The sequence below is a fragment of the Natator depressus genome, chromosome 21 (genome assembly GCF_965152275.1).
Source record: "Natator depressus isolate rNatDep1 chromosome 21, rNatDep2.hap1, whole genome shotgun sequence".
Taxonomy (NCBI): domain Eukaryota; kingdom Metazoa; phylum Chordata; order Testudines; family Cheloniidae; genus Natator; species Natator depressus.
Window position 1 is genome coordinate 10,216,781 of NC_134254.1, and position 17,564 is coordinate 10,234,344.

The 17,564-nt window shown below is 51.6% G+C and overlaps 1 protein-coding gene across 3 annotated transcripts in view; it reads right to left on the minus strand.

Moving 5' to 3' along the window:
- The window catches only part of GRM4 (glutamate metabotropic receptor 4), a 208,512-nt gene that overhangs the window by 14,725 nt on the left and 176,223 nt on the right, over positions 1-17,564 (minus strand). For all 3 annotated transcript variants that reach the window (XM_074935868.1, XM_074935866.1, XM_074935867.1), the window contains one exon: positions 14,266-15,201. In XM_074935868.1, coding sequence (XP_074791969.1) covers positions 14,266-15,201 — 936 coding nt within the window. The remainder of the gene's footprint in view (positions 1-14,265; positions 15,202-17,564) is intronic.

Genomic DNA, 17,564 nt, shown 5'->3' on the forward strand with positions numbered 1-17,564 from the left:
TCCCGCCCCCCTACCCATATGATCACCCCAACATGCCTTAATGCTCTGGCAGGACTGCAGGTGAGCTTGCATAGAAGTGGCAACGCCGAGGTGAAAGGCACCCTTACCAAATTGAGCCCTCCAGCTCTTCTCCAGAGCAGGATGCAAGACATTTCAGCTTCCACTCCGCATGCCTGTGTTGTGTTATTCATTGGAGCTGCTGGAAGGCGGTGGGGTGGGGAAAGAGCTGTTGGGTTTAACCTAGAGATGGGATCAATCCATCCAATCGAAATGGGCATCTCCAGCGCTTTGCTGGAATGAGGGTGTGTTATGTCGTGCCCCAGTTTATCAGCATATTAGCAGTGCTGGGATGGGATCAGTACCTCCATCACTTTACCACGGGAGTCAGCAATGTGGAATCTGGGGAGGTTGGGAGGGGGGATGTTGCTGGCATGTGAATGGTTTCATTGCCCTGGGAATGTGATTGCATCAAGAGGTTAGCATCCCCAGGGCTTGGTTCATCACTTCAGAGGAGTGGGGATAGGGGTAGGGAGGTCAGCTATGAGAAGGAAACCGAGAGGGGAGGGGGGATACTTGAGCATCGAATGGAAGTCAGGACTGAAATCATTATGGGATAGTTTGGGTGGGACAAGACAGATAGGTACAGATATTTAATGTGTGCATCGAAACACAGAAGAACATCATTTGTCTGCCATTGCGGGGGCCTCAGGCACTGGTGCCCCTCAGTCCCTCCTCTTCTCTGCCTGTGGCACAGAACAGCCGAGTCTCCTGGGGGCTGGCATTGGTTGGTCTAGTTTCCGTTGTTGGGTTTAAGGTGCAGGTGCTGAGGGATCTTGCTGTGATGTACACGACATCAGACTGGATGATCTGGTGGCCCCTTCTGACCTTAAACTCTGTGACTCTATCTGGCCTCATCTCAGGGTCCAGCATGTAGGAAAACAACGTATCGCTTTGCACGCTACTGGTGAGGGCCTGGTCGGGTAGCTACTGCAGGGCTCTGGGCGTCAGGACTCCAGGGTTCTATTCCCATTTCCGCCACTGACAGGCTGTGTGATTGCAGGCAAGCCACTTCCACTCGCTGTACCTCCGTTTCCCTCATCTGAAAAATGAGGCTTCTGATCCTGGAACTTCCCCACTCCTCTCAGCCACTTTGTGGTTGTCAGATGCATTCTAGTAGCGTAACGCATAGCTGGGCAGAAACCACCGACAGCCCTCCCCGTACAGTGTCAGTACAGACCTGGCAAGCGAACTTGTCAAGACACCAGCGGCAAACACAAAGTTTAGAAAGCCCTAGAATCACTCGAGAGAGAAGCAGAGAAACGCCCACACCCTCTACTACACACATCCCCTCTCGGAACAAGACTCAAACCTACATATGTGCGTACCACTGGCAACAGACGGGGGCTCAGATACCCCTGCGAAGGGCATGGTATGGAAACCTGACTATAAGAACACATGCAGGCCCCTCCAGCACCCACACACTCCCTTCTCCTGTGCATACAGATGCGGCCCTGTCTTCTTTCAACAGGTAATGCTCATTCACTAGCTCGCTCCCTGAGCCGTTGGAATGTTAGTCACATATTACACACTGACGTAGCCTTTCTGCAGTCAAAACTAATTTCACGCTCACTGTCCAGGACTAACGGTGACAGATGTTTTGCAAAATGAAAGCCCATTAATCTGACTGTAGAATAATCCATTTTTCTATGGAAAGGGCTTGGCAGGCACCTCGCGAGCTGGAGATGTGTCAATCAGACGGCGTCAAGAGGGGGAGCACCCACGTCTCACCCTATCGCAGCCAGGGAGCAGGGCCCCGGTTACATGTCCCTCCTCCCTGCTCAGCCCCCTCTTTGGCATCATCTTCCACTTGCATCTCCCCGCCCCTGACCACAAGTTCTGGATTTCAGGCCAGCTCCCTATTTGTTCCCGGCTGTGAACTCCAGTTGCTAACAAGGATTCAAACGAGGCTCAAGACAGTTTCTGAACTTCATCCTCTGGCTCAGCTGTGGCATGGTGTCTGTCTGCTTTATACATTTCTCGTGTGGATTTTAGCACCAGCAATAGGCGTGAGGATTGATAGCATTTAGACAGTGCAGTCCTGGCTGATGGCCCATGGATTAGGGCACTACCTGGACTCAGGAGACCCAATTGCAGTTCTCTGCCCTGCCATAGATTTCTTGTGAAACCTATGGCAACTCAGGGTGTGACTCGCAAAGGTATTTAGGCACCTAACTCAATTAATGGGAGTTAGGTGCCTAAATACCTTTGCGAATCCCACCCTTAGCCTGTCTGGGATGGTTGTAGGGCTCTAGGAGTCAGGACTCCTGGGTTCTATTCCCATTTCTGCCACTGACAGGCTGTGTGATTATGGGCAAGTCATTTCCCCAGTCTCTTTGTGCCTCAGTTTCTCTTTTTAGGCTCTTGGGTGTTAAGTGCAGTGGATGGCACTGGAGGTTAGAATCACTCAGGCAGCCTAAGTGCAAGCTTTCCACAACCAGTTCTTTTGGTGCATCTCATTCTTCGTCTGCAGCACCCTGTTACCACAGTTCTGGGCTCCCACACAGTTCTACCAATGCCCCTCAATCCTGAGCAGCACTATCCCCTGCTATCCTGGCCCTCATTTTAACACATACAGTTCTGCCAATGCACCTCACCGTCGACAAACAGCTCCCCTACGCGCCTAATCCTGAGCAGAGCCTGCCTGCCATGTCTTTGAACAGTACGCTGGTTTTTGCAAACTAATGTCCACTGGGGATTAGATGGAGAGCGAGCAGACCCATTCTGTTTGTGGCCCAAAACACAGTTCATGGACCAAACTTTCTGCTCTGAGTTACCCAGGTTTTGAGCCAGAGGCTATCAAGTCACCCTGGATGTACATCAGTTTAAGTGAGGTAAGAACCTGGCTTCAAATCATCAAGCACCCAGAAAGGCAGGCAGGTTGGAACCAGATAGGTCCGGAAAGATGTTCCACATATCTAACTCAGCAGTACACGCTGGATCCCAAGTCCAGTGAGGCAAATGGAAAGAATCCAATTAATTTCAACTGGCTTGGGGTCAGGTCAATGCACTAAAGGACAGGCCTGCTAAGGCAGCAAAGTGTGTTGGTTAAGGAAGAAAAAACAGATCAAGGCCAGCACACAGGCTGGAGCGGGAAGTGAGACACTATGCAAGACCTAAGCCCTGCACTCAAAGTAAGAAGGAGTGTGACTGATTTCCAGACGCTCTGAAAGACTTTCCTAACGACTGATGAATCCCCGCGAGCTCTGGTGATGCATATAATCCAACACCCTCTGAATGGCCCCACAGACACACACACGCCGCAAACAACAACCAAAAAAAAAGGGTTAGTACAGATTGCTACGTGTGTCATGTACAAAAGAGGACCCATGTTGAGATGACTGGAGCATTATCTCTGCGTGTCAGGCCCATGTTGGGCTGTTAGCAGCAATTAATACAACAGGCATGGGAAGGGGAAAACAAAAAGTTATTTGGATTCACTAACCATGAGGGACTCCAGGGGAAACAGCGGCTTAATGATTTCACTGCCAGCCAGGAGCTGGGCAGTTGAACCAGGCTGGCAGCCTTAAAGGGACGCTGTCAAGACAGATGTCATGGGCCATATCCCCACCTGCTGTAAATGGATGTAGCTCCATTGCAGGGAAAGGGTCAGATTGATTCCCCCCAGCTGGTTTAAACTGATTTAATTCCATTGTAGCCCTGGGCCCTGATCCCCAGCTGGTATCAATCAATGTACGTTAGCTGCTGGTCTGACTCTATGGGCCACTTTCTGCTCACACTTACCCCACTGCAAATCCAGACTCATTCCCTTAAAGTCAAGGGGCCTGATTCTCCTCTCACACCAGTGTAACTCCATCCACTCCAATTTCGCTTACACCAGCGAAAGCAAAAGCAGACTCAATAGATTTATAGCAGTGTAACTGAGAGCAAATTTTGCCCACTGGGACCAAATTTGTGCTTGGTGACACTTCCCATTGAGCTCAGGGATTCATTTGGCCCAGTATTGCTAATAACTCCTTAGCCGACCCAGATGAAAGGGTTTTAAAGCTCTAACTAAGGAATCCCTTATGTTCTTGGAACGCTGTTTGCATCCCACTGGTCAAATACATTTGCATTCAGAATCCTTAGGCCAAATCCTCAACTCGTATAAATCAGTGTAGCTCCGCTGACCTTTTTCTCTGTTGACTTGGGGTGGCCAAGATGGGGCATGCTGCTCAAGGAGAGTGCATGCAATTATGAGATTGTCAGTATTATTTTGTCTCCTACGCCATACATCTCCTAACATTCTGTTTGCTTTTTTGAGCACCACTGTGCCTTGAGCAGAGGTTGTCATTGTGCTGGCCACAACGATGCCCTGGTCTTTTTCCTGAGTGGTTACAGTTGCATTTAAGACTCAGCCAAGTGCAGGACTAGTTCAAATATTCCCTCTAGCACACATCACCTTGCATTTGTCTCCTCTGGATTTCATCTACTAGCCTGCTGGCCGTTCACCTAGCTTTGTAAGAGTCCCCACAGTCCTCTCTAGCCTTGATCAACATCAGTAACTTTGTCTCCTCTTCCTGTTTGCCCCCTTTTCCAGATCAGTGATAAATATATTTAACAACACTGGACCTAGCATGGAACCTTGAGGCACCTTGCTGGTAACCTTCTGCCATACTGGAAATTGACCACTGATTGCTATCCTTTGTTCCCTGTCTCTTAAGCCTGTTTCTGATCCGCGACAGTACTTTGCTTCCTTAATAGCCTCTTGGGAGGAACTTTGTCTAAGGCTTTTAAAAAGTTATATCTTCCACTTCTCCCTTATCCACTGTTTGGACGACACACTCAAAGAACTCAGACCCCTCACTGGCATAGGGCCTTCTAGATCATGACCGGCCCCCTTTGAAGCACATTGGCAGCCAGTGCAGAGATCAGGGCGCAGGTGTCTTGTGCTCAAAGTGACTCAGCCCATGGAGATGGGCTGTTGCGGTTGCTGCATGGAGCCAGCTAGCCTGGGCTCTTTTCAAGTACAACCTGGAAGACTGCGCATTGAGTTGATCCAGCCTGGGCCTTTCAAAGGACTGGAACACTGCAGTGAGGTCGGCCAAGTCACAGCCTGCAGATGAGCCGCGGATGAAACAATCACATTACAGGCCAGTCCAAGGGGATCCAAGAGCAGCCCTGAACCCAGGAAGACACCAAGGCTGCAAAGCCTCTGAGCGACTTACCAAGAGCAGGGGTTCTCAACCCAATGGCCTGAACTGGTGCCAGGGGGTCACGACCATCATGCCCCTCCCACATTTTTAAATGGAGCATGACCCTGGCTAGATGGTGTGTCCCTGTATGGAAAAAGTGGAGAACCATTGCTCTAGAGAAGCAACGTGTCTAGTGGTTAGAGCAGGAGACCTGGGTTCTGTTCCCAACTCTGCAGCCCAGCTCTGCACCTCAGTTTCCCCACCTGTACAATGGGGATAAGATGCTGACCTACCTCCCAAGGGGAGCATGAAACTGGATTAATTAAAGGTTGTGAAGCGCTTTGAAAGTATCTTGTTACTCCTTTCTCCCACACCCCAGAGTACTGTGCTGAGCGCAGGAGAGCCATGCCCTGACAGCAGGAAGGGCACTGAGCCAATCATACGAAGCTCCGTGAAGATGTAAATGATGCTGCTAAGCAACGGAGAAGCCTCAAATAAGGTTTGCACTTACTCACCAGTTGCACTTTCCATCCAAGAATCTCACGTTATTCTGCAAAGTTAGGTCAGGCGGAGAAACTAGCTACTCTTGGGTTAAGTGCCCCAGGCCACAGAGGGAGCCCATGGGAGAGCTGGAAATGGCATCCCAGCTATATCTACCACCCATATATTTGTGTGGTGACAGTGTGGTTCAGAGCCATCTTACCTAGTGGCCTGAGATCTTTTGATGTGCCTGCCTACATCATCCTCTATGTATCCAAAAAGTTCTGGCTGCACCCAATAAGGGCGGGAGAGCAAAGAAGCTTTGTGTGGATTCTCTGATCCCATCCCAGGCCATGATGTAGTTTAGCGCAGCCTCAGGGATACTCTATTACATCAGGCCCTCCCAACGGTCATTAATGCAGCCAGGGATCATTGGATCACAAAGGCACCCCAGCCATGCCCCTTTCTTCTGGCCACTGCTCCTGGGCCAGAGCCCGGGAAGGGGGTAGCCAAGCCAGTTAAGCAGGAATGGCACCAAGAGGCCACACAGCAACCCAGCCACTGGGAACACTCAAACAGCCATGTCCTCTATTTTCGCCTGGCATCAGCTCAGCCCTATTCTCCTTCCCCTCCCTCCTCTTTGCTCTCTTCACTCAGTCCAAGCCCCTGTCTGGCTGCTGCCCCATCCCATTCTGCTGGCCCCCAGGCCTTTCTCCAGGTTGCACTCCCCTTCGCAACCCCATCTGCCGTACCATCTCCCGCCTTCCGCAAACCATCCTTTTCCAGGGGGCTGGAAGCTATAAGCCTCCTAAACCTTGACACACAAAGAACATTAGAAACAAACAGCAACAAAAACAATGTTGCCTCCAAGCCATGAACACCAGCCTCCGGAGGGCTTGAGCTAAAGCCACTGACTTCAATAGGAGTCTTTCCATTAGCTCCAATGGAATCTAGATCCAAACCTAAGTGACTGCATAATCCTCCTGCACTCCTCTTGGTCACGGAGTCATAGATTTTAAGGCTAGAAGGAAGCATTGTGTCTGATCGCCTGCAGAACACAAGTCTCATCACTTCCCTGAATTAATTCCTGCTTCAGGCCCAATAGCAGCGGTTATACAAAAATAGTCTTTTAGGAAAAACCTCCCATCTGGATTTTAAAAACTTTCAGCGATGGAGAATTCACCACAACCCCTGGTAAGTTCTGCCAATGGCTAATTGCCCTCCCTGCTAAAAAATTCCACCTTATCTTAGTCTGAATTTGCCTAGCTTCTGCTTCTAGCCATTGGATCAGCTTCCATAGCTCCCATTGCCTGGCCAACTGCACAGCGCCCATCTCTGGTGCTGCTGATCCGCTGCCTGTCACCAGCGCTCAATTCACTTTAAAAAACTGCAGAGTAGTCAGATGGCCTCAGACCTAGTGTAAATGGGTGCAACATGTGGGAGGGTCAAATGGGGACACAGGCATGGTAGGAGGTTCAGCAAGGGGAGCTAATAAGTGGAACAAATAGTTAAATTTCCACTGGTTGCTTTTAAATTGATACCCATCCACCAAATCCTTTGTATCATTACCCCTCCACACCCATCCCCCAGACATTCAATCTTGGGGCTCTGGTGATATGGACAAGCCACTCAAGAGTCCCTTTCATGATTCATTTCACCAAGAGCCCTTGCTAAACAAACAAGTGGCCACGTTTTATCCTCTTCTCTCCGTCTGTGAAAGCAAATGTGATAAACAGAGAAATTTACAACGACTCTGCTCTTCGGCTTCTGCCTTATCGGAACAGGAAATTGTCTCATTCTTTAGATCCTCTGTTATTGCTATTTCTGTAATCCGCCGGGATCTGCAGGGATAAGAGGCTCCTTTGAGAAAGGGCTTGGGGACTTGTTATAACAATATACCACCTCCATCCAAAGTTGTAGACGGAGGGGGGGGAGAGGGAGGAAATAAAATTGAGATCTCATCTGACTCCTTCAGTAGAAAACAATGAGCCAGCCTTGCTCACGTAACTCCGATGGGACTTGAGCACAGATGCTTTGAGGAAGCGTCTAGGGTTTAATCTCAGCCACTGGCAGAAAAAAACTGTGTGTGCCTGTGCACGCACCCATCTGCTCACACACCATTAAGCCATTTTAAGGGGGCATCCTTAGATCTGGGGGGGCGCTATATTATTTATGTTGTGGTAGCACCTTAAGGCCCCATCTAAGATCAGGGCTCCACTGGGCAACGTGCTGTTTGTTCACCCCCACTAAGAGACGGTCCCCTACCCCAATGAGTTTACAATCAGAACACATGAAGGATTATCATCCCCAGGCGCACATGAATGCTAAGTGATGTGCCCAAGGTCACACAGGGAATCCGTGGCAGAGCTAAGAACTGAACCGCTGTCTCCCAGGCCAGCACTGTAACCTCAAAGGCATCGATGAAGTGGGCTGTAGCTCACGAAAGCTTATGCTCAAATAAATTTGTTAGTCTCTAAGGTGCCACAAGTCCTCCTATCATTTCTCTCAGCTTCCTCCTCTGAGAGTAGTAGACTCTAGTTCCACCATCTATACCTGCAACAGAGGGCCCAAGGTTGAAATAGCATCCTCAATAAGCCTTGGTTTAGCAGGCAGAACAGCAGAGGCCTAGATCCACAGACAGATGGGCAGAGGGCTCAGGTGTAATACCACCTGTGTGGAGCAGCTGCTGCTATGTACGAGTGCTGGGCGTAGCTGGTGAACCCGAACAGCCAAGCGGGGCAGAGCAGAGACCTGTGAGGCGCAGGTGCCAGGTTCACGTGCTGTTAGACAGATGCAAAGATAAGAAGGAAAGAACTGTGTTTAAACACAAGCTCCCATGGAGAAGAGTTTGCCGGCCATCACTGCAAACTTGAACAGAACTCCACGACTCGGAGGGGCAGGCAAAAAAGCTTCATTAACATTTTTTGCCCAGTCGGGTCCAGGAGCATGCAGAAGACTGATCTATGCGAGTCTTCTGCCCCCAGCTGCAGAGCAAAGAGATGCAGGGCCCGGTTTGGGTGTAACGGTGGAGAAAGCGGAGATCTGGGGGCAGAGGCGAGAGGCGACTCAGGCCCCTCGGACGTTTGGAAATGCTCAGGGAAGTACAGGTGCAGCATCCGAAATTGCTTTATCTGAAGAAGTGAAGGGAATATCGGCCCCTGCCGGGGTTTAGATGTGAAATTAAAGTGGGGGGGAGAGGGACTGTCAAAGAGATGCCAATTTTGACCATCTTCTGATTGGGATTGTTGAACAGAAACTAAGGGAGTTAGGCACTCTGTCTTCCTTCCTCTCCGGTGGAAATATCAACTTCGCCCCCCTCCCCGCCCTTTAGGGCAGCTCGGCGTACAGCGGCCCTAGAACATCCACACGAAGCAGGTGCATCCCAGAGCCGACCATCCCCAGCAGGGGAGTGCACGTCCAAAGGGAACTGTTCTCTTACAGGTCAGTGGATGCAGAGGGAGTGGGTACACTTTGACGAGAAGCCGCGACTGTGTTGCCTCCAAAGGGAGCTCGGAACAGCGCGATGCTAGCCTCTAATCAGCTTGTGAGCAGCTTGAGCGCTGGGGAGCCCGGCACAGTACGAGCCCCTAAAGGGAGGAAAGCCTTATCGTTGAATTGCTACTTGACAGCCAGCTTTTGGCAGCCCTAAATTATCCCATGACAAGCAGCAGCAAGGAGGTGAGCAACCTTGCGCATAATCTACAATCATTATCATTTCCATCTTTATTACCCACAGTGTGCCGAGCACATTACGGAAGCTTTCAGGGAGCTTTTGTTTTGCAATAATTCCTTAAGAAACCTACTTTCTTGTTAGTATCTCCCCTGCCAGCTCATCAAAATGGAAATGCTGTTCGAGGCCCTATTTATTTTCTTTAATTCGCCTTCCCACTTTTAACCAGAGCAGCTGGACTTGGTAGCAAATCTCATCTCTGGTACCTGGTGCTGGAAGGTTTAAATTGCATGGCGGGGTCTGGGTTCATCTGCACGCTCTGGTGCCCTGGCAGGTGCCGTCTCCCCAGGAGGGATGTTTAACCACATGCATCAGAGAAAAGGATCTCCGTTTAAAAGCTCATGGCAGGTTTCCAAAGAACTGCAGGGAGCTCTTGCAGTGTAACAGGTTCTAATGTCCAAGCCTTCAAGGAGCCACTACTGAGTACAAGGTGCCATTGTGACTCCCTGCACAAGTGCTACCCCACCACGACAGCTGGGGCGGAGGCAGACAGGAGAGTACGTTCTGGCACTTCCCTGAGAGCAGGCTCTGGATCAAGGGAGATTCCTCCGCCGGCCCACTCTGGTGCAGCAATCCCCCACCAGCAACCCCCAGAAAGTGCCTGCAGAAGCCTCTCCCGTGCAGGGGTGGACCTAGCACATCATGGCACGTGCAACATCTTCAGAAGAGCACACGGCGCTGGGAGAGCAGAGGACAGAGAGGGGAGTGGAGCAGGTGGACCCTGCGGTAAGAATCAGTGAGTGTGACAGCAATGTGATGGAGGAGCAGGACTGAATCTATTACCTACTGCACCCGGCCTACCACCCTGGGAAGGGCTCATCACCCTAGGAAGGGCCTTGAGATAATATCGGGTACAAGAGGCACCGAGAAAAGACCAAGCCTGATTAAGCTTTCCACTCCTGTAAGAGGGAATCCAAGCTGGCAGCCAGGAGGGAAGAAAGTGAGGTGGGGAAGGGCTCATCAGTCACAGATTTCAGAGGGACAACAGCGTAGAGGTTCATTGCCACAGACCACAAGCTGGGGCAGGGAGCGTTAGTGGTGGTAACTTTGAAACTGGACTTCTTTTCTGGCTGGGAGAGGGAATTTGGTCATCTCCATTGACAGATATTTTCTTTATCAAATTCAGGACGCTCATTCTCACTTCATTACAAAGGAGGTTTCTTTAGAGCTAACTTTATGATGAGAAAGTTGATACCATCAATAGAGAAATACAGAGATGCCATAGACAGATAGATACTATACAGAAACCATCCATAGAAGCTGTAGACAGACGTCCAGATAGACAGACACCATCATAGACAGAAACCTTAGACACACAGATACTATATTACATGTACACACACCAATAGGTAGATAGATAGACAGACATATAGATAGATACTGTAGATAGACAGTGAGACACCTAGAATAGCCAGACAGATGCCATTGATAGACGCCATACAGACACCACCAATAGATTCTGCAGACAGACAGACAGGCACCTAGATAGCTAGACAGACAGATAATTACAATCTCAATCTCAATTTTCATTTTCGATAGCATTTCTCACCCACACTGCTGACACAGTGACACTGCTAGAGGATAATAGGCACCCAAAGTCATAGACACAGCTATTGAAAACGTGACACTCCACTACGGAGAAGAATTCTAGGTTTTGAGTATCACGCAGGGTATAGCGAATGCTGATCAGTGCCTCCTTTTAGATATCCCTCCCACCACACATAGTACTGCTCAATGACATTAATAACCATTGGTTATTGCAGTACATCATAGTGCTGGAGTTAAAGATGAGCAACCAGGCTTAGATCGTCTCCCCAAGATGAACGGAGCAGAATATCGGAAGCAACGATATCGTTCGTTAACCACGCTCCTTTGAGAATATGATTCCCAACACTGGTCTGTCTGTATTACAGCTGAAGATCCGGCCCAACTTGCTTCTATCTACACTGACTGCATAGTCACCTTTAACATCATATTGGTCAGCAGGACTCCTTGGGGTCATGGCCTGACACTACCTAATTTGCTACTGAAGACAAGGCCCAGGAGTGATGGTGCCTGGAGCAAGAGGGTTACGTTTTCCGCTTGCCCTGTTCTCGGCTACAAGATGAGCTCTCTCCCCCACCACAGCCAAGTGGAGGAATGTGTCACAGCAGCTTGTGTTACCAAAACACGCGGGTGTTAATTAAAATCACAGCAACCCAGTAATCGAGTGAGAAGTGGCAGAGTCAAGGGGCTGTTTTTCTCTTCTTCTTTGTCTCTCTCCCCAGAACTCTTGGGCTGGTAATGCCGAGAGTGTCACTGTTATGCAACTTCTCCGTTTTTCAGTGAGTTTACTGCTGTGCAAAGGCACCCGACTGGCAACCTGGAAGACCTCTGTTTATATACAGTGCGTGGGCGGTGGCATGGCAAGCTTCCCGGGCGCACACTGTGCCTTGAAACTATCCAGGGGGGTGCTTATTGCTTGGAAGTTGGGGTGGGGAAAGGGGAGGAGAGAGGATGAATGGAAGCAGAACAGGACAAGGCAGAGAGGAGGTAGATCCAGGTTCTGCTCCCAGCCATGCCACTGTCTCCTGGCGTGACCTCGGTCAAGTCGCTTAGGGTATGGCTCTGCTTCCAGCTGGAGACGTCAATCCCAGCCTGAGGAGATGCGCTAGCTCCGATCGAGCTAGCCTGCTAAAAATAGAGGGGTAGCCATGGTGGGGTGAGCAGCAGGAGGGGCTAGCCACCCCAAGCGAGGTATCATCCAAGAGGCTGGCGTGTATTTGGGGTAGCTCACCCCTCCTGCTCCTGTTTCTAGCACAGCAGCTCCCTCAGAGCGAGCGCAGATGTGTCTCCTCAAGCCAGAAGGGACACCTCCAGCTCCCGGTGTAGATGCACCCTAAATCTTTCGCTGCCTCAGTTCCCCATCTGTACAACCAGGAGAACGGTCCTTCTTTGGTCTGTCTTGTCCATTTAGCTTGTCAGCTTTCACGGAGAGACAGTCCCTGCCCTGGGGGTATGTACAGCACCCAGCACAATGGGGCTAGGCACCCCCAGAACACAAACAAGTCACTCCAGTTAGAGAGCAGGGAAGAGGAGCTAAGGGTCTCATTCTCATCTCCCGTTTGAAGAGAGTAAGGGGAGACCAGGGTCTGTGGGCCCATCCATTCCTTGACCTGTCTGTTGGGGCTGCCAGTCACAAGGGTGGCTACTGAATGTGGAAACTTGGCCTTTAGACGCTGGGTTGAGACCTGACGTCTGGGTGGCTATTTGCCCTTGTGCTGGAGGGTTACGAGATCCTTTGGGCATGGGAGGTGGCATGTTTCCAATGCCCCATGCTTGGTGTTAGGAGGACATAGCTCACCTCCGGGCTGAGCTTAAGCACAGAAATACCAGCCAAACAGGATGGTATTTACCTACCGCAGGCTGGGAATCTCCCCAGGATTCCCAGCAGAACCACCAGCCATTAGCTGTGTTTCCAGAAACGAGGTTACTCTCGGGCTCAGGCAATGGTGGGCAGCCAGAACACGTGTAGCAGAAGGACCCCTGGCCCCCTTACAGCTTCTGCTCAGAGACTCAGCATCCTGACAATGGCAGCAGTCAGGACCAGCGGCACATCCCATTTCTCAGCACCAGGGACGTTAACAACAGTCAGGGAGATGCTGAGTCACCCTTACCCCCCGAGAGGCACACTCGGGCGCTGAGGGTGCTCAGCGCCACGCAGGATCTGGCCTTTAATCTGTAGCTTAAGCAGGAGTGGAGGGAGGACGAGTGAAGTAACGGTGTAAGCCACTAGCAAGTGTCTCCCTTGGTGCCCAATCCTCAGAGGATAGGAGTTTGCTACAGCCCCAGGGAGGGAGCTTTAGCTCAAGCTGTAGCAGCTCGTCCTTTTAGCTCTGGAGGTCCCCAGCTCAATCCCAAGTGTGTTGGCCAAGATGGGGGGCATCACACGTGTGGGGGCTCATCCAGCTGGAGAGGGGGACCTATAACACACGTTCACCGGTGGGTTATATAATCAGACAAGCACCAAGCAATAGGAGGTGCTGTTTGTCCATCCGGAGGGCATATACAGGTTGGGTGGGGGGGCCTTTGCTTCTGGCTTTGGTCAGTGTTAGGGCTGTGGGGTACATTAAGGGCACTGCCAATAACTATGGCGGTGAGGGCCCAGCCATGAACCGTCGGGGAGATCTCCCACCCATGCCCACTTGGTCTGCACATGCAGGAATGGTGCCAACAGCAGCCAGACTCCAGATGTGCTAGGATGCTCAGACTGGGGAGAGGGTTGTGATACCCATCGACCGTGGGAGCAGGAATTTCCAGGTGCCAGGGAGAACCATGCACGGCTATCTCACTCGCCCAGGCTCTGCCTCCGCCAGACTCCCTTCATCCTGGGCCACAGTCCTGTGTGTGACAACTTCAGCCAGCACAGCCCAGTAGGACCACACTGCCTGCCTTGCAACACAGCCTCATCTGACAGGGAGGAGATGGGGAGGAGTGCAGAAAGAGAGAGAAAATGAGAAATATTGGGGAAGAGAAAGTAATAAAGAGACACACACAGGGAGAAGGAAAAGGGGGAAAAGTGAAATAAGAGCACAAGAAAGATGGCGTGAAAGACAGAAGGGGGCAGGAGGAAAGGAAGACAGAGCAAGAGGGAGAACCAGCAAAGGCAGTGAGTTCACTCTAGTCTGGCAGGTCTCCAGTGGGAGAGGAAGCTCCCTTACCCACTGAGATCCAGAAGGCTCACAGGGGGAAACCATCACCCCTCACTCTGGACATGTTGCTCCCCGCACCTTGCGTTCTTATCCCGTTACCTTCCAGCAAAGTGGGGGAGATGGGGCATGAACCAAACCCACAGGCTCCCCCCAACCTGCCCGTCCCTCTTACCTTTTCCGCCGACTGTGATGTCCCAAAAAATATGGGGATGAAGGCTAACCAGACGATGCAGGTCGTGTACATGGTGAACCCGATGGGTTTGGCTTCATTAAAGGTCTCCGGAACCCCGCGGGTCTTAATGGCGTACACTGTGCACGTCACCATGAGGAGCATGCTGTACCCCAGCAAACAGATGAGGGACAGGTCGGAAATGTCACATTTGAGGATACCCCGGGCAAAGAGGGGGTCCGTAGTCCGCTGGTCCTCAAAGTCAATGATGGAGTGAGAAGGGTCCACGATGAACCAGACGCAGACGCCCATCAGCTGTAGGGAGATGAGGCTGAAGGTGATGACCAGCTGGGAGGCGGGGCTGATGAAGCGCGGGGCGCTGACCGACTTCTTGCCCTGCTCAAAGATGCGGTAGATGCGGTTGGTCTTGGTGAGCAGGGCCGCGTAGCTGATGCTCATGCCCAGCCCCAGGAAGATACGCCGCAGCGAGCAGGTGCCCATGCTGGGCTCGGCGATCATCAGGAAGGTGGTGGCGTAGCAGAGGAAGATGCCTGTCAGCAGCACGTAGCTGAGCTCCCGCCCCGAGGCCTTGACGATGGGCGTGTCATTGTAGCGCACGAACGTCACCACCACAAAGAGGGTGGCGATGATGCCCATGAGGGCGATGAAAACGGGCACCACGGCCCAGGGCGAGCTCCACTCCAGCTTGACGATGGGGATGGGGATGCAGCTGGTGTGGTTCTCGTCGGGGCGCTCGTTAAAGCGGCACATCTTGCAGTGGAACTCATCCAGCTGGTACTGGTAGCCGTCGCAGCGCTCACAGTGCCAGCAGCACGGGATGCCCTTCACCAGCTTCTTCCTCTCGCCCGGCTTGCACGGCTGGCTGCAGATGGAGCTGGGGAGCTGGTGGGCCGCCCCGGGCCAGTGCATGCGCTCGATCTGCGGGAAGAGAGAGGAGAGGCCTCGCTGATCAACAAGGAACTCAGTCCTTTGAGTGCACAAGGGGCAGGTAACAGACCCGCTGTGAACACAGTGTGGACAAGTGTTGGGTGAGCTTGCCTCAGGCAGCCTGAATGATGCACCTCACTCCTGACCTGCCATCCCCTTGGCTATTGTATCCATGGGCTCTCCAAGAGCTTTGCAGCACGCCCTGATATTCCGGTCCTAAACTCCTTCCCCCCAGCTCTACTGTTGCCCCCCATTGCCTCCCTGCTACTCCGCCCTTGCCCCCCATCCTCACAGCCCCCACACACACTGCAGCTCTGCCAACACACGTGTTTCCTGACCTGCATTCCCTCCTATGCTTCACCCTGTTCTTCCTTCACCTTTTCTTACACACAGACTTGTTTTATGAGGGGGACAAATATGCGCAGGGGCGTGAAGCTGAATCCCCCAAACTCATGTCACTGGTAGCCTAAGGGCTTGTCCACTTGGGGAGTTTAAACCGGATTAAGTCAAGTTAAAATTGAGTTAGTCCACTCTATCATTTTTGTGCCTGCAATGCCACTGCAAACTACTTTGGCAGTCTCCCAACAGCTACCCCACACTGCTTTGTGCATGACCTTTACTGATCTCCCCTGCTCGGGGGTCAAGTTGACTGGATGTCCCCTCCCCGATATGTATGATGTGTGACAGGGTCGGGCCAGATGGCTATAGGAGAGTAATAGAAGGCAGATAATATTAGCCCCAGGCTAAGTAGGTCCCTTTTCCCTGGGTAAGATAACAGGGAAGGTTCCAGAACAATCAGGAAACTTCTGGAGACAATTAAGACAGGCTGATTAGAACACCTGCAGCCAATCAAGAAGCTGCTAGAATCAATTAAAAAGGAGCTCACTTCAGTTTGTGGTGTGCATGTGAGGAGCTGGGAGCAAGAGGCACTAGGAGTTGGGAGTGAGAACGTGGACTGTTGGAGGACTGAGGTGTACAAGCATTATCAGACACCAGGGGGAAGGTCCTATGGTGAGGATAAAGAAGGTGTTGGGAGGAGGCCCTGGGGAAGTAGCCCAGGGAGTTGTAGCTGTCGCACAGCTGTTCCAGGAGGCACTCTAGACAGCTGCATTCCACAGGGCCCTGGGCTGGAACCCGGAGTAGAGGGTGGGCCCGGGTTCCCCCCAAATCCTCCCAACTCCTGGTCAGACACAGGAGGAGTCGACCTGGACTGTGGGTTCAGAAAAACGGCCAAGCTGAGGGCTGCCGTGAAGCTCCAAGGCAAGCAAATCCGCCAATAAGCTCAAGACCCACCAAGGTAGAGCAAAGGAACTTTGTCACAGATGCTACATTTTGTCCATTAGCTCCTGGATTCAGATAAACTACAACAGCTGTGATAATACCCAAGAAGCCCTATAGCACGCCTCGAACGGCCGCGTGGAGCCATGCCGAGGTGCTGGATCCCAGCGGCGGCTGGGGAGAAGCACCGATGCTGGAAGCGCTCATGCCAGCCACTGCAATAAAGACCTTTTCTGTGGACATTGCTGGGCAGATGACTGCGAGGGGCTCTGACCAGAATGCCAAACCGCGCTAGGTGAAGAGCAAACCGCTCAGGAGAACATACATTAAAACAAGAGATGACAGGAAAAGGTCCAGCGGGAAACATGTAACTGGTCCATTTTTTGAGGCGCTGGACAGGACTTTGCATAATTACATGACCACCCAACCCAGGCAGATAGTGGAGCCTCCTGCCCACTAACATCACCTGTCCCCTCCAAGGATAACCAGCAAGACTCATTGGAGGAAGAGCTCAAGGAGGCCAACGAAGAGATCTCCCGGGAAAGCCAGGATCTCTTCGGGACCAAGTACACCTTGATGCCAGCCATGTAGAAGACAAGCCCCATTTCTGCCTTGCAGCAATCAACCCCAATTCCCAGGCAGTACAGCCCAGACCGGAACGGAGGAGGCTGATCCTACGGAGGGAACCTCAGCATGTACGTTTTTATTATTATAATTTTTTTAAATAACAAAATATTTAAATGTTAATGTATTATGATGATGCCATCCTACCATGCTAGCTTCTGTTCCAGGCCTCCCATGGCCACCGCCCTTGTAGGCGGTTGTGAGCGAGAAGCCTTTCTGAAGCTGAGGTCCCCGCTTCCCTCCATCGATCCACATTTTCTGTTCGGACCCCTGGCTCCCCTTTCCAAAATGGCGGCTCTGCCGGCCAGGCTATCAGCCTCCAACTCATGCTAAAGCCCCAACTATTGACCGTTTTCAGACCCACATTTTAGGGGGCACTTGCCCGTACCTATTTTCTTCTCCCCTTCCCTCAGTTGTCCTGCCCGGCAAACACCTGCCCTCCCGCTCACACC